This window comes from Anser brachyrhynchus (assembly GCF_964034855.1).
Source record: "Anser brachyrhynchus genome assembly, chromosome: 5".
In the NCBI taxonomy this organism is placed as follows: domain Eukaryota; kingdom Metazoa; phylum Chordata; class Aves; order Anseriformes; family Anatidae; genus Anser; species Anser brachyrhynchus.
The window spans coordinates 11,882,377-11,908,800 of NC_137699.1; the positions used below are offsets into that span (position 1 = coordinate 11,882,377).

Below are 26,424 nucleotides of genomic sequence, written 5' to 3' on the forward strand. Positions count from 1 at the left end.
ATCTGCAAATTTTGTGCTCCTGATTCTTTGAAAGACAAAATAATGAGGTAGAGCAAACTATTTCCATAGCTCCCCTGTTACTGAGAAAAACCTCAAAAATATTTACACTGGATCCAACCAACTGAAACTAACCAATCGAATTGAACTAAATTAAACCACTGAAACCCATTTTGCCCATCCACAATGTGCCTGACTCACTTCTGTTAAAAGCAGAAAGAGATGAGAACTATTTTCCTACACTTCCATTCTAGATACTGCATATACATATTCTAATATACAACCATATACATATTCTAATATACAACCATGAGAGTTCTTTCAGAAGGTAACTGGCTAAATTCTTCCAGGTTTCAGCTAACAGTTTTCTATGAATAAATACTTTGTATAAGCTCTCTTCCCAGGAGTCTTTCTGAGACAGTGGAGCTCGGATTTTCTACATGCATTGGAGAACTGCAATTTCTTTGCCTATTACTAGCTGAAGGAGAAAGACAATTTAAAGAGAATGCTTTAGCTAACCAAGAGGCCCTTTCTTCGCCTTGTGAGTAAACAGAATTGCTGGAGAAAGAAAAGATAAAGAGACCTTACTTATTCTAATGATATCTCAAATCACAGGAATGAGGGAGAGCTGTGTTCATGGTTTTAATTTTTATGAAAGTAAAAAATTTATGATTAAGAAATAAATTGCTATGCTTGTGCTATAGTGGTGCTAGATTTAGCTGCAAAGCAGCTCCCACAACCAAAAAGACCACAAGGGAACATCTGACTCACTATCTGCAATATCACTAACATCTAACACTAATCAAGTGGACTGACTCATTCTTTGGAATGGTTTCAAGGTGCTTACCGTGCTCTTCTAGCAACTTAGAGAACTTAAGTACTGACTTTACTTCCCAGGACCTAGCGCCTAAGCATCATGATAAACAGGTCTGAGGTAGGTGCTTAAGGTAGATACATCAGACTGGAACCTTGGCACGAATGATAGACCATGAGACTGTCAGACCTTCAAACATTTTGGAAATTATCACAGGTTTAGGCAGAAAGTGACAATCCATGTTTTTATACTTCAGTTTATAGCTTTCTGTCTTTAGAATCTTTTATGGCATAATCTTTTTATGACTATTTGCTTCTACAGGCTACATCTTAGCATTGTCCAGATGCCCCCACACTCACCTCCACTGAGAGCATCTTTCCCAAGCTGAACAAGAGAGGGCGCACACTGAGTTCAGGGGCTTTGCAGAATCAGTTGGGTTTAGCATGGTGCTGGTTGTGCAAATGATTCCACCAGATAGCAGGTAATCCTTGCAGGAAAAGTCAAAGACCAGGGATTCAAATTCGAACAATATCAGCGATTCCATCACTATTTATTCACCTGTTACTGAATGCTGCACTGCACTTTCCTCACAAGTAGTGCTGCCTGAAAGTAGTGACACTCCCATTCATTGCTTCGACCAGATTAGCCCCAGAGAACGTTCCCACAGTGAGGCAATTACCTTCAGAACATTTATCACAATGATCTGCAGCAGATGATTCCATTTAGGCTTCCTGAAGACAGAGCAGCATCCCAGATCATGCTGGAACCAGTCCACCTGGAACTAGAAGACAAAAGGATCACCAGAGAAACTGAATCACAGCAGCGTTGTATTAATTTGCTCCTGAGAGCCTCTGTAACTCCACAACATTAGTTCTTCTCCCTTCTGCTTTGAGGAAGAAACACCACTCAGCACTGAGCAGGTAGGACTGCAAGAACTTCCTTCCTGGCTGCTGTCCATCAAAGCTGCTCAATGCCAGATATGGATTTTATTGTAGCAGCAAAGTGTCTTTACAATTAATATGACTGTTTGTGGTGGTTTTGCTCAGGTGGGCAGCCAAGTTACTCCATGGGCTGCAGGGGGACAGCCTGCTTCACCATGGGTCTCACCACAGGCCGCAGGGGATTTCTGCTCTGGTGCCTAGAGCACCTCTCCCCCTCCTTCTTCACTGACCTTGATGCCTACAAGGCTGTTCCTCACTCCTCTCTCTCTCCCAGCTGCTGTGTAGCAGTGTGTTTTTTTCCCCTGTCTTAAACATGCTCTTGCAGAGGCGCGAACAACATCGTTTATTGGCTCAGCTCTGGTCAGCAGCAGGGCCCTTACCTAACATGGGGCAGCTTCTAGATCCTTCTCACAGAAGCCACCCCTATGGCCCCCTGCTACCAAAACCTTGCCACATAAACCCACCACATTCCACACCTCCCCTCTGTGAACAGCATATTTAAGAATAATCACAATATACTCTTACTTTACAGTCATCACAATCGTCACAAACTTCACTTACATCAAAAAGAAAAAGAATTCCTGCACCAAAATAAGCATAACATCATCACAACACCGATGAAGTGGACAATTTACACACACTCCACCCCTTGTCCCTTCACCACACTACCATGAAACATATTCCTCACAAGTACTGCTTTCTTAAATTCCTCACAACTGTTACATTTATAAAAACATCCAGTCCATGTTTTGCCTGTTACTTCTCTCAACTATCATCCTTATCTCAAATTCCTCGAGCCCCACTTTGGGCACCAAAAAGGACTGTGGTGGTTTTACTCGGGTGGGTGGCCGAGTTTCACCACAGCTGCTCTCTCACTCCCCCTCCTCAAAGGGAAAGGGAAGAAAATACAATGCAAAGGGCTCAAGGGTTGAGATAAGGACAGGGAGATCACTCAACAATTACCGTAACAGGCAAAACAGACTCAGCGTAGGGAGACAGTAAGATTTATTGCATATTACTAACAAGCTAGAGAAGTGAGAAATAAAGGAAAGAAATCAAAAACGCCTTCCCCCCTTCTGCCCTCTTCCAGCTCCTCCCCCCCAAGCAATGCAGGGGAACAGGGAATGGGGGCCGCGGTCAGTCCCTTACGCTTCGTCTCTGCCGCTCCTTCATGGTCACTGTCGTCCCCTGTGCTGTGGGGTCCCTCCCACGGGATGCCGTCCTTCCCAAACTGATCCGGCGGGGTCTGCCCACAGGCAGCAGCTCTTCAAGGACTGCTCCAGATATGGGTCCGTACCACGGGGTCCGTCCCTCAGGAGCGAACTGCTCCAACCTGGATCCCCCACAGGCAGCAGCTCCTGCCAGCTCACCTGCTCCTGCGTGGGCTCCTCTCCACGGGCTACAGGTCTGGCCCGGGGCCTGCTCCAGCAGGGGTCTTCCACAGGCCGCAGCCTCTGTCGGTGCAGGTCCACCTGCTCCACCGTGGTCTCCTCCACGGGCTGCAGCATGGAACCCTGCTCCACCGTGGTACTCCATGGGCTGCAGGGGGACAGCCTGCTTCACCATGGTCCTCACCACAGGCCGCAGGGGACTTCTGCTCTGGCGCCTGGAGCACCTCTCCCCCTCCTTCTTCACTGACCTTGGCGCCTCCAAGGCTGTTCCTCACTCCTCTCACTCTCCCAGCTGCTGTGTAGCAGCGTTTTTTTTTCCCGTCTTAAATATGCTCTCACAGAGGCGCAAACAACATCGCTTATTGGCTCAGCTCTGGTCAGCAGCGGGGCCCGTATCTAACATGGGGCAGCTTCTGGATTCTTTTCACAGAAGCCACCCCTATGGCCCCCTGCTACCAAAACCTTGCCACGTAAACCCACTACACTGTTACGGCCTATGTCTATGACTGCCACAGTAAATATATATAATTTCCATGTAACCATCTAGAAAGTGTAAGACTTTCTAAACCCAGAGCTTCCACTCGTTTCATGAATGGCTGGGCAAACATAGGATTTCAGCACTACTAAGACTTGCTTAGAAGCAAGACTTTCCTTAGAAGGCTTCAGCCAGCAGCCCTGCCCTATGGATAGGACTCAGGAACAGGAAAACACTTCAGTGAATGACATGTCTCTTTGCCGTGCTTAGAATACAATGATGTTTTTGAAATCCTGTCTTTATTACACTATGGCCAAAGAAAATGTACGTTGAAGTTCCATACACAGCAGGAATAACTGGTTCTCTCTTACAGTTCCCTGTTTTCAGAATAATTGGTATTCTGGGCAACTGAATTACACCAGTGACACAAACTGATCTGTTCAAGAACCATTCACAGTACCAGTTTCAAAATGAAATACAAAATATGGAATAATAAGAATAATGATAAGAAAAAAACCACAGGAAACTCCAGATAAGCCACAGCTCTTAATTCATCTCCTCAATGAATGTTCCAGAAGAAAAGTGAAGACACTGACCGTACTCCTTTATCTTCCAGAAAGAGTAGATACTGCAAAACCCTCAGTGTCTGACCACCCACGCTCATGCTTATTTTAGCTCCGATAATAAATGGTGATGAACTGTTAGTCAGGACAAAAACAAATCTGCACACTTCTGGAAAGGAACAGAATTTTCCTTGTGCAGTCTGTCACTCCTCTTGACTCTCTGTTCAGACAAGGCCCATCTTTGAGCTCTTTAGTCTAGAAGTCAGAGAAAGGTGCAATTTTGAACACGTAAGCTTTCGACAGACACCTTGTGGCCATTTGTCAAGGTGAATAATCAGAAACCCTGTCATGACTCAGAGGTCTAGGGAAATCTTTCTGTTATGTTTCTGTGCTTCTTATCCCACAGTTTTTTGTACGTTTTTATGTAGGTTCATCTTCCCAGGAACTCTAAAACTGAATAAAGCACTAAGTATACAGTAGCTTAAAAAAGGAGCCAGAAGCCTTTTATGCGTAAGTTCATATATACAATTTCAGTATTACAGACCTGTATCTGAGAAATGAAAGTTTTTCCATCCTGCAACATGTTGATTATCCTCTCTGCTCTTAGGTTCTGATTAACATCTTATGAGAGATTAACTTTTAGGAAATCACCTGCAATGTCCCTGACCCCCAACATCTGACATCGGTGTAATGCTCTGCAAAGCATATTGTCTATATTTGCAAAGTAATGCATATAGAGGAAGATAATTTGCACCATATATATACAATTATGAACTGTATTGACCAAAATTTTGAGACATCTTCCAGTCCTGCTTTTATGTAAAAGTATGTATTTCTCAGAATATATGAACAATGGATTTAGCAGCATTTTAAAAACAAAGAGAATAATAAGGATTAGCTGAATTAAAAAAAAAATAAATCAAAAATAAGAATGTCATCAAGATGAAATAAATCCATAGTGCTGAATGACTGCATGTAGTTCTGGTCCTTCTGTCTTCGAAACAATGTAGTATAACTATACGAAGGAAATAAAGATGTTGAAAGTTCTGAAACAGCTGTCTTACTAGAAGACTACCTTGGAAAAGGGGTAACAGGTAAAAGAGTTTTGAAATTCATGAGTAGCATTGAGAAAAGGATGGAATTATATTCACAATTTCATAACACAAGAATAAAATGATCAGGAATAGGGTTTAAAATGTACAAAAGTAATAGTGAGGCATGATGAGGACAAAACAGATTGTACTATTATTGTAGCAGGGAATACCACAAGATCAAAGGTCATTCTTTGAACCCATTCATACCAGACAAATTCACTGTTGATAACACCTATGTGTGTATATAAAGCATGATAATCTAAACACAGTCTTGAGCTAGAGTTCCCTAGCAGTGGTGGCTGTAGATGCTGGGAGGGCACAGCTTGGGGGGGGGGGGGGGGGGCGGTGTGTGGAACATTCTAAATGTTCTGTATTCCTACAATCATCCTGCAGAAGTCCAGTAATGGAAACTGCAGGAGACAGCAACACAGATCACCAAAATGGCTTGGTTTGTCTGGACTTATGTTGTTAGGCTGGACAGCCTCAATGTTTGTCCCTATTGCTGCAGCAAGCTCATTACAGCATGGCACAAAACATCAGCTGAAAGGGCTGTGTACATTTAAAATTGGCACATTAATCTTTAACAACACAGTTTTCATCGAAATAATTTTAGCATGGGCAGCATGCTTAACTCTTTTTAGAGAAGACTGCAGTGAGCTGTTATACACAAGTTTTACTTGAAAAGAATGACAGGGAAGATTACAGGCTGGTGAGAGAGGTGACAGAGGCTGGTGGGCAAGAATGGTGCCCCTTCTTCAGCCAACTCTTGATGCAGCACTGTTTGCAATCTCACATCATCCTATACAGATTCTGCACAGTGGAAAAACAACCTGCACTTTAGATCAGTGCTTTATCTGCCAGCCTGTGAACCTGCCAGAGAGCTGGAGAAGAAAACAAAGGAGACCCGTAAGTTTTTCTTCATTTGAGAACACTAGGTATTTTTCTGCCTCCATTTCAACTAGGGTGAAAAAAATGATTTGTGAGTAATATCTGCTCTGATCCATTTTGGTCTATGAGTTAGGAAGTGCTATCCTATTTTACAAACTGAAAACTGAGGAATAACCAACTTTCTTGAAGTTAGAAAGTCTTTCATAATGAGAAATAAATCTGGGTTTCCGTACTATAAGTTTATGTCCTAATTCTGGTCATGCATTTACTACACACATGACAATTCAGAAATTCAGTATCAACTCTTAGCAAATAGTCTAATTAAAATTTATTATTTCTGTCAGTGACAAACAAATTAGAGAAATCCTGTAAATCAAAGGTTTTTTGCAGATAATTCTGGAAAATCTACTTTCAGATAATTATTTGTGGAATTTTTCCTCATCTTATGCAGCCAAATGTCATTCTATTGATTTCTTGGTCATTTTTCCTGTATTTTCCTTCTTTTTCTCCATCCTTTGAAATAAACATTTTGTCAAGACTCTGTTTTCCATCACCCACTTGTACAAAAAAAAAAAAAGTCCTTTCCTGTGCCAGGAAAATATCGGAGTCAACAAATATGGAATGTCTCTGCCTATACACAGTCAGTAATCATGGTTTTCACTGTCAACACACTGCAGGTGCAGTATCCAGCAAACCACTGTTGTTACTTAGACAAATTAAGTTTGGGAACTTTAAGATAATAATCCTTTATATTAACAATGTATATAGTACTACATCTCTGAATTTGTTTAGACTCAGATCCCATCTAGAGGGTCGTGTAATGTCTGTCTATATTGCATAACCAAAAAAAAAAAAAGACTGAAACACATCCTTTCCCAATTTGAAAGCAGAAGCTTTCTCTGCCTGTATTACCCAGGCCACCAAACAAATTTCGGAGTTCTCTGGAAAAGCCCAGATAGCTAGCAAAAGCCACAACAGGCATGTTTACCCAGAGACAGTATTGAGAAATCAATTAAAGTGCATTTGCAGCATACTCAGCATTCTGCAACAACTTCCCACACACCTGCCAAAACCTATGCCGTGCTCATCTGGAAGCTCATACGCAACAGACAACACACCATGATTTCCATGTCTTTTTCTTTAAAGACATGGATGGTATCACCTATCTTCAGACAGTAATATAGATCCATCTTTCCTAGATGTGAAATTCTATGTTTGGCTGTGCCAAGGCAGTTCTTTTGCTTGTAGTCAGCTTCCTGGATAATCCAGGTTGCACCGTATCTGTGATTTACCCTTCTTATTTACAGAATTTACTTATTTACTCTCCCAAACTTTATTAATAAAAATAACTGACAGTACTTACTGGAACTAATAAATAGTATGGGTCTAAGAAGCAACCCTGATGGAGCTCATTAAGCTCTGTGGAAATGAGGACAATTTCTGGTGCCAATTACATTATGGAAATTTTTCATCCTGCTGTTCTGGAATATTTAATGGATTTTGTGATTATATTGTACCATTGTAGTAACCAAGGACACATCTGTAAAATGCACTGAAGCACTGCACATGTATTCAAAATAGATAAAAATCAGTAGCAAAAAGATTTTTACCTTGGTGAAGCACCAGAGTAACACAGTCACACCATTCCTGTGTTGAATTGGGTGGCTATAACACTCTGCCTGGAATTAGGGCAGGCCTGGGCCCTGACCTCTGCTGCATAAGCTAGGTATGCCATCGTACTGCTGCCCTGTGCTGGCTGGGGCTGTGGTGTAGCTCATCTAGTTCCAAAAACTTTTTCCATGGGCAGGAATATATTGCCCCAGATCAGGCTGCCCAAAGCCCCACTCTTGAACACTTCCAGGGAAGGAGCATCCACAGCTTCTCAGGGCGACCTGTTCCAACATCTCACCACCCTCCAAGTGAAGAATTTCTTCCTGATGTCTAATCTAAATCTACCTCCATTTAGTTGAAAACCATTATCACTTGTCCTGTTGTTACCTGCCCTGATAAAGAGTCTCCATCTTTCTTATAAGCCCCTTTACTTACTGAAAGGCTGCAGTAAGGTCTCCCTGGAACTTCCTCTTCTCCAGGCTAAACAAGCCCAGTTCTCTCAGCCCTTCTTTGTAGAACAGGTGCTCCAGCCCTCTCTTCATTTCTGGGGCCCTCCTGTGCAGGGCTGCTCTCAATCCATTCATCCCCCAGTCTATACTGATGCTTGGGAATGCCCCAGCCCAGGTGCGGGAGCTTGGTCTTGGTCTTGAACTTCATGAGCTTCACGTGGACCCACTTTTCAAGCCTGACTAAGCCACTCTGGATGGCATCCCTTCCTTCTATCGTGTCAACTGCACCTCTCAGCTTGGTGTCATCTGCAAACTTGCTGAGGGTGCACTCGATCCTCCTGTCTGCATCATTAATAAAGATATTGATGTTGGAGTAACATGAGATATGCATGGAAACATATATGTGATAAATTTGATACAGAAGCAGATGTTAAATCTAGATAGAGTGGTTAGTTACTTATTAGTTGACTTTGGACAGCTGTAGAGTTAAATGTTTGACAGAAAGCAAAATTACTTACACTGTTTCTGGCTCAATAAGAAAAGCTAATTAGATTAGAACAGACAAGCTGTTCCATGACTCGTTTTTTTTTTTTTGCTGTTAGGAAAAAAGTGTGGCTCACACTCTGTAAGAGAGAAGATATCCTGAGTAAAAAGAGCCCCCCTTTTTTCTTGTCCTTCACTTCACTTTCTGCTGATGTTCACAGTGCTGTTGATAACCATGGAAGGACCCAAGGAGTGGTTTCTGGAACGAGGACAGGAAGTCTTCAGAAGAAAACAAAAAAAAAACTGTATTGAAGTTGCTCTGCTTTCTCTCTTCATTAGTCTTACCCCTGTCTTCCTTTCGCATCATTCTGGGACTACCGTTCTCTCTTACTTGCCTTATATCAGTGTTGCACTGTATTAAAGATAGCAGTCACCGTTTCTTACGAAACCACAACCAGAGCTCATAGGCATTAAGGAGTCAATATTTTCTGCTAAGGCATTACGGAGTCTGATATTTTCTCTTGTTTTTTGACTGCCCCTTTACCTTATGGACACTTCACTTACCTGATGCTGTGACTTGTTCTCAGTGCAGACATGAGCTTAAATAAGAGAGATAATTAGGAAGGATCAGAAAAGCAAAATGGATTGCATTTCTCACCAGTGGCTGATTCTCCTCAAACTGAGTTTAAGATATCCATTGGAAAGGTTTTGTGGTTTAACCTGGCAGGCAGCTAAGCACCACGCAGCCATTAACTCAGTTCTTCACAGTGGGATGGGAGAAAGAATCAGGAAAGAAAAATAGCTAAATAAATAAAAAGGTAAAACTCTTAGGCTGAGATAAAGACAGTTTTTAGACAGTTTAATAGAACTGAAAAGGAAGGGAAAACAATAATTACTAAAGAATATACAAAGCAAGTGATGCACAGTGCAGTTGCTCACCGCCCACTGACCAGCCTGTCCCCGAGCAGCGGCTGTGCCTCTGCCCAGCCAACTCCCCCAGTTTTATTGTTCAGCATTATGCGATATGGTATGGGATATCCCTGTGGCCAGTTTGGGGTCAGCTGTCCTGGTTCTGTCCCCTCACAGCTTCTCGTGCACCCCTAGACACCTCACTGGCAGCAGAGCATGAGAAGCTGAAAAACCCTTGACTTAGTGTAAGCACGGCTCTGCAACAGCTAAAGCATGTTATCAGAATTATTCTCAACCTAATCCATACCTTGCCAGCTACTACAAAGAAAATTAACTCCATCCCAACTGAAACCAGGACAAAGGGTGTTGTTCTTTTTATATTTTAGGAGAAATAGGGCTCTGTATTTCAGCAATGAGCCACGCAGACACGATTCTGCATGGGAGCACTCCGAGGAAGTAGTCAGGGGCACTCCGTGTACCTCCATGTGCTTTTTACCAGAGCCTGTGTCCATCACTGAGGGCTCCTTTTTCTATAGCTGCGTAGGATTTTGAGTAGTGCGAGGAAAGGAGCAGGTACTACACTGAAACAAGGGAGGTCCTGACAGAAGTTTTCACGCCGCCCACAAAGCCTGCTGAGTCTGCCCCTGCAGGTTTTCCAGCCCCATCTGAACGAAGCACTAAACTAAGCAACCTTGCCTGAACTCAGCGATGACACTGTTTTGGGAAGGAGGTCAGACTAGAAGACTTCCTAATGTCCATTTTAACAAAAATGATTCTATGATTCGGAATGGTCCTGAGCCCCTGTTGTCCGCAAGGAATAGAAAAATACTGCCTTTGGCATCCATACAGGATACGTTTGGACTGTCCACAGAGATCACCTTCAGCAGAAGTTAGCAACACCTCTTACATGTCAAGAAACGTGTATCAGTAAAAACAATCCTCTTCCCACAGAACTGAGATCTGACAGTAATAGTCATCAAACCTTAGCAGTAAAAAACAGAGCTGCATTTAGTCTGACCTAGTTGTATACATTCTTCCTACGGAGCCTGAAGAGCAGCAAGCATCTCCAGAAGTAATTCATTGTATTTCTCTTAGGTTGCTCATCTGAAAGGGCCCCCTTTACCTCCAATGGCTGTAGTGGGAGCCAAAATGCTTCATTTTTAGGTAGTTTTTAAGGTTAAAGAGGTGTATTCTAACCTAAAGCAGAGAACAACTTTACACCACTCCTAGAAGGCTGCTAGACTAGCCTTGCCTGATTCCTCCCATGTCTCCCAAAGCTGTAGCAGAGGGGGAAAGGATATGGAGTAAAAGACAGTCCTGGAAGTAGATGAAAAATAGTAAGATTTATGAGAATGGCTGAGGGAGCTGAATTTGTTTAGGCTGGAGAAAAGGAGGTTCAGAGGAGATCTCATTGCTCTCTGCAACTACCTGACAGGAGGTTGCAGCAGGGAAGCCTTTTTTCTCAGGTGGCAAATGATTTTTTTTTCTCCTTCAGGTGGCAGGTTTCCTTGCAAAATGCAAGGAAACTCTCTCAGGTTGCAGCCAGGAGGTTTAGACTGGATTAGTATGAATTTCTTCATGAAGAGGGTGAGCAAGAATTGGAACAGGCTGCCTAGTATAGTGCTGCAGCCCCCATCCCTGGAGGTATTTAAGAGATGTGCATGTGGCACTAAAGGAAGTGGTTTAATGATGTGACTTGGTAGGTCAGGTTAAGACGACTTGATGATCTTGAAGGTCTTTTCCAAACAAAATGATTCTTTGAGTCTATAATTAATTTCATAGTTACCTCCTTTAAGTGATCAGTAGAATAATAGCAAGACTGGAGCCTTTAAACACTCAAACCTCAGTTCTCTGTGAGGCTGCAATGCCCCGTGTCCCTTTCAATGCCTTACTGCCATCAAGTGGCTGTTTCGCAGTGCTTAGGTTCTGTGTTTCATGTATGAATTGAAAGGGATTCCACTAAATGGCAAATTTGTGTCCCTAAATTGTGTATTCCAGTGCACGTTCCGAGAAACTGAAAGGGGTTTGCGACTTGCACTTTGATATTGTAAAACTTCAATATCAAATGTCTCAGAGTAATCTGCCACTGCGGAATTTAAACAGCCAAGACTGATCACAAAAATTGAAGAGTTGTCATAGACCTTATTTATCCACTTAAGCTGTCTTGGATTGTTTCTAGCCAATTCAGTGTATGCAGAACTACTTATCTTGATTCAGCTTCCCTTTTGGTCTTACCCTTTTGGATGTGAATCAGTTCATCCTGTTATTTTCCCTGGTTAGTTGGGCAATTGATTTACTGTATTGTGGACGTTTCCTCTTTACAGGGACAGAGAAGACAAAAGAGCCTCCAAAGTCTTAGGCACTAAATGGAACTTAGGCATATTGCTGTCTTCAAAGCTGTTAATTCTTAGGTCATCCTAGCCCCGGGAGTAGCTTAAATTGATTTGAATTTTCAAAATTAAACATCCAGATAATAATGTTCTGACTCTGGGCATTCAAGATAAAAAGCCACGTGCTGGGCAACACCAGCACTTCAACATTGGTGAATACTTACAGCTTACTTGACATACAAGCACATTTTTTTTCCTACTTACCTCTCTTGTCACAATCCATCTGATAAGTACTTTCAAAGCTTCATGTACTGAGCTGAAGCCTCCAAAACATGCTGGAAGTACTCACATCCTTATAAAGTATATATTTGACTAGAACACACTATCCAGCAACGAGAGAAACATAAGGTCAGTTCCCTCTTTCGTCAAAGATCAAAAATTTGTCCTGACAAAAAAGGAAAAGTTCCTTTCTTGCCTCTTGAAACCATCCTACTTACATATCTGAATTAAAGATTCACTGGTCCCCAGAAAAAAGCAGAAGTGAACTTTACTTCCAAACCTGTTAATTACAGCCAAAATACAAGACATAGCATTCTAGCTCCACTTGCTACCAGGATTATCTGTGTGGTTCATCCAATAGTCAAAATTCAGTGGTGTGAAACTTGAGTTAGGGAGATGCAATCCCTCTAGAGGATCTTCAGAAAACATCCTTGTCCAACTTCTTCCACGTGCATGAAGAGCCTAGCCCGGGATATTCCATTATAGAGCTGAGACATTAAACAATAGCTGTCCTAACATAACAAGACTTTTGTCTTTTGTGGCCTATGGCCAACATTCCAAGGTCAGAGAAAACTTTTGGCAGTGCTCAGTAACACAGATCTTTAAAAATGACTTCTTACGCGCTGAAATGATTTAAAATGCAGTCAAACACCAGTATTTCACCCACTCTCCATTCCACAACTGGGTGATCCTGCCCAGGAAATAAAGAACAGCCAAAGCCATGAGGCTTGCTCCTGCTGCTGAGATAAACAGAGCCACTCTGAAGTTTCACCTGAGACCTAACAGCCTGTTGAAGGAAAGTCCTTAAAACAGCTCTTGATTTCGTAAAACATGTACATTGCTACATATATAGTAGTGCAACTTCTAGGAGTCAGGAATCATTTTTACTTCTCACCATCCTGGTGGAAAAACTGGTATGTTTGTTTTTTTTTTTTTTTTTTTTATAAGATTCATTTTGGTCTATTATTTGTACTGCATACTTCACACAAGTTACAAAGGACAAAGCTAATTAAGTGTTCCCTTCGTCTGAAATATAAACGCTGAGTTTTATGACAGTTCTCTTTCTGCAGCTGTGGACATTTATTCCACATTTTAAGGAGTGATGAATCTTGCACAAACATATTTTACAGTGATGGCAGAAGTAATTAGTAAGATAAGGAATTTTATTATTTCCTCCATCAATAGTTCTAATAAGAAGAGGGAGAAAAACACACAAGGAAAAACAAGGTAAAAGAGTTGTGGGGCCTCAGTTGGGCCTTTGTTGGCCCTTTTTTTTTTTATAGTTTTTTAATCAACCTTTATCAATGATTTAATGATATTTTTATTTTTTCCATTACAATTTTATTCTGCATTTAACAATAACCTGTGCCTGAAGAGATGCATTTCTTCTATTCCCTCACAAGCCATACTCCTTTTTGACACTGACCAGGGAAGGCACCGTTATCTTCCTCAGAATCAACCCCTTTTGGACACTAACCCACTGTTACTGAGGTAACAGGTCATGGAAAGCTGTCAGGCACACTGTATTAACAGTTAGTAGATTGGCAAAGAAGAGAACACCAAACAGGTGGAAAATTACCTTGTTTATCTACACGAGAGACAATAGAAAAAAAAGGATTGGTCCCAGAACACACAGAGAAAAAAGCTAAAGGCTTAAAGACAAAAAGATAATGAAGACATCTTCATTACTGGTATGCCAAGAGCTATATCCCATTTGGTGTAGTAAAGGAAAAGACACCAGGGAAGGCACTAAGGCTAATTACAATAGATCACATAGTGCATGTCTTTGTGAGGTGTATTTTGAATGCGCATCATCCAACAGAGAAAGTTCAGTAATATTTTGGCTGATGTGTGCCTAAGGGTATGCAGCCTGCTGACTTTTGCTGGTTGAAAAGTTAAAAATAATTTAAACAGTATCCTAAACCCTAACATTTTTACAACTCAATTAAATTTGTCTGCAGGTAAGACAGAAACACCTCATACTCCCTGGTCCAGAAGTTCTGAGTTCTGTCTGCTTAACAAGTCATCCATTTGACCAGAGTTTCAAATATACGTGAAGCTTCAGGTGGCCAACAGACTGATTATCCTTTTGTTTCCTTAGGGATCCCTACATGGGCTGAGTTGTGAGCATGGACGTTCCATATTTCTGTTGTCTCTTCTCACTTTTAGTAATTGGTTCAGTGACACGAAAGTATGGCACTGTGAAGGACACTTGCAGAGACTCCATGGGAAATTACACGTGGGCAAATAACTCAGAGGCCTTCAGCACAGAAGAGATGTGCAGGGGAGCATTCCCACAGACAAGGGCATGCCCAGCTCTCACATTTACAGGCCTGGGGAATAACCTGTTCTTTCCTGTTTCTCTGCCTTAGTTAGGTCTCTAATTTCTTCATGCTTATTCCTACAGAACTGCTGCCTGCACCTTTTTTTCCTCCTCACCCGTGCACATACATATTGGCATGAGCTCTCATATGCTCTGTACTGTCCCCTTGGTTTGGGTACTTCCATTGCCATTGCTAATTGCACGTGGGTTTTTGAAAGTGTAGCACCTACACAATTTTTTCTTTTTGCCTCCACATTTCAGTAACTCCCATCGCATGCTGTCTCAACTTTCTTACTACATTCATAATGAAAGCCACCTCACTATGTTACTTAAGAGACTTCCCTACTATATACTCAGTAAATGCAGTATCAGCAGATAGAAGGCAATCTGTTCCCAGTCCCAAAGAAGCCTCTCCAGCTTGATGGAACATAAGCTCCTCCGTTCTACTTTTCCTTGTAACTCAACCCCAGAGAAGAGAAATCAAAAAAGCACAAGAAGAATTAAGAACACACCTTTTTAAAAAAGTCCATTAAATCACATTCATCACTAGAATTAAGCTGTGTCACCTCCCCACCTCTGGCTTAGCCAGCTCTCTCTCCTTTGTGCAGTATCTTCCAGGTGATCACCACAGGAGGCACCAAGGGTGGGGAATTCCTCTGGAAGGATCCTCTGCTTCTTATTTATGTAGATAGGCATCTAGCCAGAGCTCCCCTGAATCTTTCAAAGAGCTGCCAAGAGAGAACCACATTTCCTTAGAAACAAGATAATAAAATACAGCATCCAGGGAACATAACCTTGTGGGACGAATTCCCATCTATAAATTAAGTAAAAGAAATCCTTAGAGACAAGGCAACGTAGTCTACAGCTCCTTGGAAAACATGAAGAAGAAACAAACCACATGGTCTACATCAGACAAAGACTGGAAGGTTAAAGCAAACAACTTAAGTAGAATTAAGACTAAAGGAGCAAGCATGGCAGAAGAGAAACACATGCTATTGAAGGACAGGGGAAAGGAGGCGGGTTCCCCTCTTCAGGCTTTGTTGAGCACCAGCGTGGCCTCAGAATGTTTTAAGAATGTTTTTCTTTGCTGAGAGGGTGGTCAGGCACTGGAACAGCCTCCCCAAGGAAGAGGTCGCAGCATTGAGCCTCTAAGAGTTCAGGAAGCGTTTGGACAATGCTCTCAGACATATGGTCTGATTTTTGAGTGGTCCTGTGCAGAGCCACTAGTTGTCTTCTATGATCCTTGTGGGTCTCTTCCAACGCAGGATATTCTATTATTTTATGACTTTTCAAGTGAAAAAGAAATATCTGGGAGGATGAGGGAGGGAAAGAAAGGGTAACAAAAGAGTATGAATGACAGTTGAAACTCATCTATCTGAAAACATCTCTTTCCCCGGAGCATACTCTGAGATAGAGGCACTAGATCTGGCATCCTACTGACTGAAAGCAGAAGTGAAGAAAAGGGACTCTCCGTTAGGTCATTCATACTGATACCTTCTCCTGCTGCTACTGAAACCAATGCCATGACTGAACAGTTTTCCAGTCCCTTTCACAGCCAGCCATACTATCTACAGCTATTCACAGGACTTCTGTGATTCAAGTTGGCTGCCTCTCTGCTTCCCACGTGTCTCGTTCGTTCACTCTGTAATAATTGGACAGCCCTTCACCTAGGGAATGCATTGGGTTGATACATACTGCACTATATCTGCAAAGGCGGTGAGCAGTGGCTTGCAGTGGTACTCAATGCCATGTTTGGCACACAGGGACTTCACCAAAGGGGCCACCTTCCAGTAATTGTGTCGAGGCATTGTAGGAAAAAGGCTGTGGAAGAGAATATGGTGATTTCAGTGGCATCCACTGCCCCACAGAATTCCTACACCTCATCTGCACCTAAACTTAGGATGCACACTCAACCTCCCTCTGTGCCTATAGCCATTAGTGCTCTGTAGCGGTCCCTCTCACACCACTTCACTCAACATCAGCATTAACCAGGAAGCTGGCAATTCTCAATCACTCCTGTGCCATGCTACTCATATTCAAAGTGGTGTTGGTACTCCTCAGTGCTCCAAAAAGTTTATGACCATCATTTGGATTTCCCATTTCCTCCCCACATGAAGAGCACAAAATTTACCCTCATTTTCCTTTGTTCTTGTCTTAGCTGATAGAGAGAGATGGCCCTTGTAGGCTCTTTAGATCTACTATAACGAGCGCTCCCCCAAATTCTCTCACAACCCCAGCCCATGCTTCAACTCACTGGTGCTCAATTTGGAAATTCAGATGTCCACTAAACCAGTCGTTGAATAAGGACTGATGAACATTACAGGTTGCCTGGAGCTGAGAGGAAAATAAAAAAAAAGATAACGTTTAAGTGTTATTTTAGGAACGCGCCTTCTCTTACATTTGTCAGACAACAGTAAGCAGGCACAAGTTTCTTATCATCACATGCCTCCTGATTGAATATAGCAACTCTAAGAGCCATCTCTAGTCAACATAGATGGTCATGATGTGGTATATGATTATTAGGGACATAATCTAGGAGAACAGACGACTTCCCCAGTAAGATAAGCAACCAGAACTCACTGTACAGGTTCCTTCACATCTCTCACTTTAAAAAACTGTGTAATGCCTTCAGAGCTGAAATGAGACAGAGCACAGAGAAAGAGAGATCCATCTTTCACACGTGGGAAGATCTCCATCTGAAGACCACTGTAGCGTCTCTGGTTCTTTTCCTTGAGAGATCTGTTTAGCATCTGAAGCTTCCATCCCACTTCCGCCTACTTTCTTTGAACATATCACTCACTTCACACAGTGAGAAGAAAACATAAGCAGCTTGTCTATCAGCTCTCATCGCTGCTATGATCAACTCTCTTGGGCATTACATACCCCAGTCAATAACCTCTGTCATTCAAAGTCACAGCTCCTTGGAAAGAAGGTCTTACCTGGGTAGAGAACCAGTCCACGTTCTTATCATAATCAATGTGCATTGGTATGTGATTCATTTGTGTGATCCAGACAAACCAGTTACTCTCTATGAACCTGTGCACACAAAACACACAAAAAACATCACTAATCTCACACCTGTGCCATAACAAGTCAGTACAAAACACCTTTATTCATTTAAGATGGTCATCGTTTGATCAAGTTAACACCAGGAACCCCAAACATCTTATCAGTAGATGAGGCCTATGCAGACCTTCTACAGGCACAAACCAAACCAACCACCTCCGTCTTGCTGAAAGGAGTAAGGGTGCAGAAGAATAGAGAGCAGATGGACAAGATAACCAGGAGGCTGAAGAGCTGACATGAAGGGAACCGAGTAGAAGAAATGAAGGAATTTGAAGTTGAATGATACCTGACTAACAGATGAAGCCCCAGGATACCCTTCACACCCAGCAAGGGCAGGTAGGTGAGAAAGAATCGGATGTAGAAGGTCAGCATCCAGGCCAGGTCCTGTAATAAAGGAAACAGATAAAACTTCACTAATAAAGATATTAAATAGTACTGGTCCCAGTATGGACCCCAGAGGGACAGCACTCATCACTGATCTCCCCCTGGAGGTTTAGCCTTTGACTGCACCTCTCTGGATGCAGCCATCCAGCCAACTCCTTATCCACCAAATACCCCACCCTTCAAAGCCATATCTCTCCAATTTAGGGACAAGACTGTTGTATGGGACCATGTCAAAGAAGTCCAGGTAGATGACATCAGTTGTTCTTCCGTTGTCCACTGATGCAGTCAGTCCATCACAGAAGGCCACTACATTGGTCAGGAACTATTTGCCCTTGGGGAAGCCATGCTGACTCTCTCAAATCACCTCCCTGTCTTCCATATGCCTCAACATAGCTTCATGGAGGATCTGTTCCATGATCTTTTCAGGCTCAGAGGCGTGGCTGACCAGTCTATAGTTCCCAGGGTCCTCCTTTCCACCCTTTTTAAAAATGGGAGTGATGTTTCCCCTTTTCCAGTCAGCAGGGACTTTATGTGGCAGCCAGGACTTTTCAAATATGATGGAGAGAGATTTGGCAGCTACATCAGTCAGTTCCCTCTGGGAACACCTTTTGTTACCCAGCTATGAATGGATCTTTATAGAAGAGAAGGGCTGCATGGGCGGTAGGCTCTCTCCCCGAGCAAACATTATTTGCCTGATCACATACCCCACCTCCTTGACACAGAGACAAACAGCTCAGAGTTGCTCCCAGTAATGCCTCATTTCCTACGCTGAAATGTATGCACAGAACTAGGAAAAGTCACCGCTGGCAAAGTGGAGCTAACTTACCACCCACTGTTTCCTCTGTACCACAAAGTAGAATATGTACCACTGGAAGTAAAGAGGCACCAGAGCCGGGGGACCAACTATAATGAAGAAAGAGATTGCGGAGACGTTAACCATGCCAGTGTGATAAAAACATTGAGATAAACTGGAAAATTATGGGCTTGAGCAAATGCTGTCCATAGAACTGCATAAAGGTAGGGTTACTCACTGATGAAGAAGTACTTGTGCTGGTGGTTATAAGGCATGAATTTCTTCTTTTGGACACCAAGCTGTTAAAACAAGTAAACTATTCAAGCCACAAAGACATCTAAAGACATTTGTGTATACACTCCTACCTACTTTTTCAAAGAAATGTATGCTTAGATACCTCCTAACCTTTAAAACAGCTATCCTACCAAATTGTACCAGCATCCACCATGCCACTGGCTTCATTTTTCACTGGTACTTCAGTCTATGACTATGATATGTTTTCCAAAAAGAACCTCCTCACCACGCGTTGGATGCACAATCGGTTGGGTAGTCCCTTGCACCACAAACAGCAAAGTGCACTGGAAGCTCTTTCCCTACAGAGGGCACAGTTGCTTAACAACATTCACATCAAAAACCACACAAGGCACAGAGAACAGTTTGCTGCCAGGACAGAGCTCCATTAAAAAGAAGAACCTATGATACTATTAACAAAGACAGCGTGTCGAACTCCCACCTACTTACAATTGGTCTCCAAAGCACAGAAATTTGCATCTAGACATTAAACTGTGTCTACAGGAACATGGGTGAACAGATTATCCTCCCTCTAAGACTGCTAATTTTTCAGTGTTCACTGTATAAACGTAACAGATCACATCTCTGACTTCCCCGAGGGACTCCAGTACATCCCTGCACATGTCCAAACTCATTCTGAACAGCAGCCCTCTTTTCAACATTTGTGTAGCTGCTACCAGCAGCCACATGTTCCTGCCTCTTCTTTTGTGGTGGTTCTAGTGATCACTTTGATTATGATCCCAATTTGAATTAATCATGAAGACAGGAGGGTTATGTTCTGATTCAGAAAGCATTTTTACAGCTCTGTTGTCAGGTATATACATCACTGTGCTGGCTTTAATGTACTTAACTTAGAGTGTGTAAGGATTCACCTAAAGTTATACACGTGCCTGAAGTATTTATCCACATAATGCAAAGCTAAGAACTAAAATGTGATACACATCATATTTTCAGACCCTTAATTTCAATGCAAATCAGAGAATTTAAGCCAGGTGACAATATGCATTCAAATAACTTTTTTTTTTTTTTAAGAAAAATAAAATAAAAAAAAAAGGACCAGCGAATGCTAAAACCATTCAACTGATTTCAGAGTTGCACTAGAAATAGAGTTGGACTCCAGGTCGGACCCAGTCTGACACTCACTGACAGACTGAAACCACTGAAATAGCTTCTTTGATCAGTAAGTGTAAAAGTTCCAAATAATCCTTGGTTGTGAACTGGTGCTTCATTTCCCAAAAAAGCTACAATTAGTCAATCTGATCTGGTTAAAGAGAAAAACTTGCAACTTTATCTCCATGCAATTGCAGGTCTCTCATCAGAGATGTATGAACTTGTCATTATGACAAATATTTCACCTCATTTTAAAACAGTTACTTTTACTGAAATTTTAAGACTATAAAAATCTTAGAAGGATTACTAAGGAATATTAGGGACTAGTGGAAGGCAAAGTAGTACTATATAAAAAAGCAGGTCAACTCTAACAGTGTTAATTATATTACAAAAGCCATTTTCTGGATGTACTCATTTTACAGAAGCATGTGGTTTTTTAAAACCTTCAGAGAAAATTTGGAAGATTTCAACCCACAGCAAGAATATATTAAGGAAAAAAAAAAAACATAGAAAACTGCTGCAGCATTAAGTATATGGAAGTTACTGATGCATCAGTTTCTTCTTGTTTTTCAAAGACCACTAAAGCCAAGACGCACTCTCAACAAATTCCTGAAATACTGAGACCAAACCAACGGGTCACTAGTCTCCCAGCTCTCTGCAGCTTTCCAGAGCTGCATGCTGCAACCTCGCAGACTCTGCCATGTCTCACCTCTACAGAGAGTGTTTTTCCCAAAGCAAAAAATAAGGGGTGCATGTTAACATCAGGGTCCTTTCGGAAGCAGTTGGGTTTAGCATGGTGCTGGAAGTGGAGGTGATTCCACCAGCTGGCTGGTGCTCCCTGCAGGAAGGGATGAGAATATAATACCATTAAAAAAAAATGTATCTTCTGCCCTTAGTCCGCCCTCCCAAGTAGTTCCTTGCATTTCCTTCCTTCTTGTACTGAGATTGTTTTTGACTGTAGAGACTCCTCGGCTAGTCTCTGGCAGTCACTCTCAGCACTGGCAGCTCACCTTCAGATGGCCAATCACAAATTTATGCACCAAGTGGTTCCATCTGGATTCACTGAAGACTGAAAGATGTCCAAAATCATGCTGGAGCCAGCCAGCCTGGGCCTGGAAGGGGAAGAAAAAAAAAGAAACAAACAAACAAACAAAAAAAACAGTGCTGCCAGGAAAAAAGAAGAGTTGGAAACTTCTGAAAATGGGGCTCTCTTCACTTACTATTCCCACTCTCCTCATGACTTTATCACTGGTTAACAAGAGCACACTGTCACAGAGAAGCATTTCCATTACTAATACCCCATCCAAACAATCATCAATTACTGTATACCAGTGCAGTCCAGACTCTGCCTAATGACTTTTGCTCACAGACAGTTGTTTTCACGAGGAAAGAAAAATCACGAAAAATGTAACGCAGCTAAGAAACAGCTTTTATTCTCTTACAAAACTGCACTGGAATTGGCAACGAAGTTTCCTTTAAGGAACAGCTTGCTGCTGCCTCCTCTGAGTAGTTGTAATTCCAAGAGGATCAGCTGGCCACAGAAGAAATAGCTGGGGCTTTCAGAGCAGTTCTGCTCTCTCTCTAATTCACTGTAGGTTCCCATGGGAACACAGCAACTTGGCTCATGCACAGTTCCTTAGAGTTCTGACACAAGGGACCTCAGAAGTGTAGCATGGCTTACACAGAATGAAGAAGGCTGGGAATAAGGAGGGCTTTGACAGACTACGGAAAGCAAAAAGCAGTGGGAAGCCCACTCTACCTAAAAATCATGTCATGGTACTGTAACTTAGCCCCCTCCGTGGAACTCAGGGAGAAGCAGAATTTTGAGAAGTCCACAAAGATCAAGATTTCCCCTGTGCTTACGGCAACGTGGTCCTCATTCTCAAAGCCTAGCTTTTGGTGTTTCTGGGGCTGGTTTTTTTTTTCCCCTCCATTTCAGTGCCTAGTTGCTTACCTGGACAGTGCCTAGAAGCACTGCAGAGATGAGGAAAGGCACTGTGGATGATCCAAAATACCAGATGGTGAGCCAAGCTGCAACATCCAACAACAAGATGTGACAGAGATGCAGCATGAAAAAGGTGCGGTTGGGTTTGAGAAGTCCCATCTTCTCAACAGTTGCACGGAGTTCACGGAAATCTTCTACCAGCTTTTTCTGTAGGGAGAGCCAAGAGTGAGCATGTGCTGGCCTGAAAATGCCTCAGGAACCCTAAGTGGAGCTCTGTTTCCCCTCTCAAGGAGCAATGTGGCAATAGGTTAAAGCTGAGAGTCAGTCACTTAAGAGACAAACCTTCAGTAGCTATTTTATGACCCCTGAGTATGCAAGTACCTCTGTGACAATGAAGAGTTTCTTTAGCTGACTGTATTTACCCTCTCAATTCCTACCCACAGGTGACAGATGCTGCAATAATAAAGGAAATCCTCTGCCAGTCTGATTTTCCTTTACATACCTGTGATTCTGAGCACAGCTCCTCTGCCACTCTACAACAGGAAAGCTGCCTAAGAATGTGGCTAAGAGGCCCCAAAACTCTAGGCCATTAATAATGACATTAGGTCAAGGGGAAGCCTCAAACTGATAACGATTCCACAAGACACTATCATTATTATTAGTGATGAAGTATCACTATTTTATGTACAGGGATCTCAGGCTGCCAATAAGAGAAAGTAAACAGCAGAGTTTTGACACAAATAACAGGTTTTTAAGATACTTACATTCTTGCTGGGCTCAAAGCTGGGTTGATCTGGTGCCAACTCCCCAATCAAGAGGGGGCTCATGTACTTTCTCACCAGTGCCTTATCAGGATGAAATGCTATGAAAGGATCCTGAAATACAGATACAGGAAGAGGATGAGAAAAACACTTCAGGTGATAGCAAAAGAAAGGTATTTCATGACGTTTAGTAGAAAGCAACCCAACTAATGGATCTGGCTGGACCAGATATTTCTGCCACAAATCGTACTGCTTTATTCACACCATAAATGACCACTTGTAGCTGAATTCTCTGTATCTGTTTCTATGTGGATGCTGTGATTATGGATGACAGGGCCCCCAGCACAAGACATGGACATACTAGAACAAGTCCAGAGGAGGGCCATGAAAATGACCAAAGGGCTGGAGCACCACTCCTTATGAAGACAGGCTGAGGGAGCTGGGGTTGTTCAGCCTGGAGAAGAAAAGGCTCCAGGGAGACCTTATAGCAGTTTTCCAGTACCTAAAGGGGACTACAGGAAGGTTGAGGAGGAACTCTTTGTCAGGAAGTGCAGTGATAGGACAAGGGGGAATGGCTTTAAACTAAAAGAGGATAGGTTTAGATCAGATATTAGGAAAAACTTCTTTACATTGTGGGTGGTAAGGCACTGGCACAGGTTGCCCAGAGAAGCTGTGGGTGCCCCACCCCTGGCAGTGTTTGATGACAGGCTGGATGGGGCTTTGGGCAACCTGGTCTGGTGGGAGGTGTCCCTGCCCATGGCACAAGGTTGGAGTTAGATAGTCTTTAAGGTCCCTTCCAACACAAACCATCTGTGCACAGCTCACCAAGAAACATCGGCTCACTTTCATCTAACTTCTGAATCTTAAAATTTCATGTCCTGTTGAATCTCAAGATCATCTCAACCACATATTCCTGTCTCTCTTTTGCTTTAAGTGTCTGTCTCATTTATCCTCACACTACATACCATGAAAAAAAGATCAGATCACAGAGAAGGGGAAAATATTAGCACAAAAACTCAAGTAGCTAGCTGAACTGGGAAGAATAATGGAACAAGCAGGGCACAGATGGTCCTGATAACCCACACCAGTCTCTCAGAAGCCCCACATTGCTCCAAACGTGCTTTCTTGGCAATCTCCAACACCCATCCTTCCTTTAAAAGATCTCTAAGAAATGGGTTCAAAAGGAGGCTGATGCAGCTAGCTCCAGGTCAGCTCTGTTGCACTTCAGATGTACCATCACATATGCAAATAAAGGAGGAAAAGAAGTGAATAACGGAGGAAATGTGAATAAAGGAGGGAAAGAAGAGAGAGGAATGTTCATTTGCATTTTCTCACTGAAAGAGAAAAAAAAAAGGGAGGTGTATGTGGGCCGGCCAGAGAAGGATGGTACCACACATTTAGACCAATCATTACAATCAATGCAGGCTGTAAAACCTGGCAGAGCAGTCTCAATGGGAGGCTGAGAAACGGACGACTACATTCTAGAAATCAGAGCACTGCAGTAGCACTTGGCAAACTAGAAGGAAAAGTGTTCTTTCTTTACTTGTTTTTCGGTGTGTTTTTTTTTTTTTTAAGGGGGGAGATAGCTTTTTGTGTTGTTTTTTTTTAAATGGAATTTACTTGGCTCAGGTTCCTGAGAGGTCAGCAGTTCAATTGCACCCAGCAGCGACACAGATCATAATGCCTAAAGAATGCAGTCGGCTACAATCATACCACCCGGCTGCATTCAGCCCTACATGCTGGCAGCCAGTACAAGCAACGCGTTTCTGATCACACAACGGCAACGGAGCTTACAAAATGCATGTGCACGTCCTGACCTCGTGAAGTATGTGCAAATTCACATATTATCTTTGGCTTTACGCTACACAGATATTAAGCAGTGAAGGAAAGCACTAGGTCTCAAGTGCCATCCTTTTCTGCTCAGTGCCTAGTGTTAAAAGGGACAAAAAGGAATTGAAAAGTAGTCCAGAAAAGCACTCAAGATGGAGCTTCACATCCCATACCTGCCCTAGGGTCCAGTTACTTACACCTGGAGAAATGCATGCTTCTTTTATTCTGGGGGGGGACAGACAAGCAGACAAACAGAAGAACCACACAGACAGTCTACCACACGCCCCACTTTCAGCTCTAACAATGATTACTCACCTTTGGCATTCAGACAAAAACGATTTTTCAAAAAGATTTCGCCCACTTGTAATCTCGTGGAAACACTGTGCTGGCTTTTTGAAGCTACGGGCTTACCATGCTCCTACAGTCGCAAGGAATAATTCTTCGAGGAGCTAGGTCTTAGACTTGCAAGGAATAATTCTTCAAAAGCTAAGTTTTATAGCTGCAAAGCACATAGCGGCAAGCTCAGGTGTTTCTTTTCAGTTCTGGTCTGTGGCTAGGTGTGTATAAAGTGGGAGCATTTCTACCGTCTGTGTCCTAAAACCGACTGTTTCTCCCTGGATTTACACAGCCAGCCACAGACACCGTACCTGCACACATCTCAGTTACTCCTTTAGAAGGGAAGGAGCGATGCCAGCCCTTCCACAGCCCCAGCAGCACCCTGCACCCTCGGTGCCTCCAGAGAGGAATCACAGAGTCATTAAGGCTGGGAAAGCCCTCCAAGATCACCTGGCCCAACCATCCCCTACCACCGATGTCACCCACTGACCCATGTCCCTAAGCACCACATCCAACCTTCCCTTGAACACCCCCAGGGACGGTGACTCCCCCACCTCCCTGGGCAACCCGTCCCAACGCCTGGCTGCTCTCTGAGCAGAAATGTCTCCTCGTTTCCAACCTGAACCTCCCCTGGTGCAACTTGAGGCCATTCCCTCTGGTCCTATCACCGGTTACCTGTGAGCAGCGGCCGACCCCAGCTCCCCACACTGCCTCCAGGCAGCTGCAGAGAGCAGCAAGGTCCCCCCCAGCCTCCCCGTCCCCGGACCAAGCACCCTCGGGACGCCCCTCACCGTGGCGTCCTGCCCGGCGTAGTGGCTGATGACCCGCGAGCCGCCGGGGTGCCGCCGGTGGAAGCGGCTGATGTCGTACACCTTCCTGTCGATCACCAGCCACCGCTCCTGGGGCGGCGGCCCGCGGGCCGAGCGCTGCGCGATCTCCTCCCAGGTGAAGCGGCGGGGCTGCGGGGCCGGCCCGGGGGCCTCCATCTTGGGGCGCGATCGCGGCTCCGGCTCCGGGCCCGCCTGGGCTCGGCCACCTCCGAACCCCTCGCCCCGTCCCGCTAGCCCGCCCCCCATTGGCTGCCTACGCGCCGAAGCCCCGCCTCCTCCACGCTCATTGGTCCGCTCCCGCGGTGCGCCCGCCCCTTTTCGCGCCCCGCCCCGCCCCGCGGCCGTTCCGCCCCCTCAGGCACAGGGGGCAGCACCCCGGGGGCTGCTCTGGGGAGCCCCGGAACTGGGGAAAATGGGCCCAAAACTGCTGCCAGCTGCCAGCCCGGAGCTTAAAACCACCTCAGGGCTATCGCGTGCTGCTGCTGCGCTGCAGCTGGGGGAGAAATAATTCGGAATGTATTATATGTAACA

At 43.6% G+C, this 26,424-nt stretch overlaps 3 protein-coding genes across 18 annotated transcripts in view; all 3 read right to left on the reverse strand.

Moving 5' to 3' along the window:
- LOC308195300 (uncharacterized protein) overlaps positions 1–12,485 on the reverse strand; it is a 36,834-nt gene extending 24,349 nt beyond the window's left edge. For 2 of the 3 annotated variants that reach the window (XM_080592437.1, XM_080592438.1), the window contains exons 1-3: positions 3,123–12,485; positions 1,491–1,592; positions 1,171–1,298 (exon numbers count right to left, since the gene is read on the reverse strand). In XM_080592437.1, coding sequence (XP_080448563.1) covers positions 1,171–1,298; positions 1,491–1,592; positions 3,123–3,260 — 368 coding nt within the window. In that variant the 5' untranslated portion in view covers positions 3,261–12,485. The remainder of the gene's footprint in view (positions 1–1,170; positions 1,299–1,490; positions 1,593–3,122) is intronic. The other variant, XM_080592439.1, reaches the window with a different exon arrangement.
- Positions 12,486–13,542: 1,057 nt separating this feature from the next.
- On the reverse strand, positions 13,543–26,202 carry LOC308195295 (acyl-CoA (8-3)-desaturase-like). The gene is made up of 12 exons (XM_080592418.1): positions 25,855–26,202; positions 22,901–23,011; positions 22,146–22,343; positions 21,202–21,303; positions 20,901–21,029; positions 19,029–19,089; positions 18,824–18,900; positions 17,900–17,997; positions 17,487–17,583; positions 16,802–16,881; positions 16,243–16,368; positions 13,543–15,275 (listed from the first exon to the last, which is right to left on the reverse strand). Exons 1-12 carry the CDS (start codon positions 26,137–26,139, stop codon positions 15,224–15,226), a joined length of 1,416 nt encoding a protein of 471 aa, XP_080448544.1. The 5' UTR covers positions 26,140–26,202; the 3' UTR covers positions 13,543–15,223.
- The window catches only part of RAB3IL1 (RAB3A interacting protein like 1), a 67,609-nt gene continuing 64,085 nt past the window's right edge, over positions 22,901–26,424 (reverse strand). For all 14 annotated transcript variants that reach the window (XM_080592424.1, XM_080592423.1, XM_080592422.1 and 11 more), the window contains one exon: positions 22,901–23,011. The gene's annotated coding sequence lies outside the window, so the exon portion shown is untranslated. The remainder of the gene's footprint in view (positions 23,012–26,424) is intronic.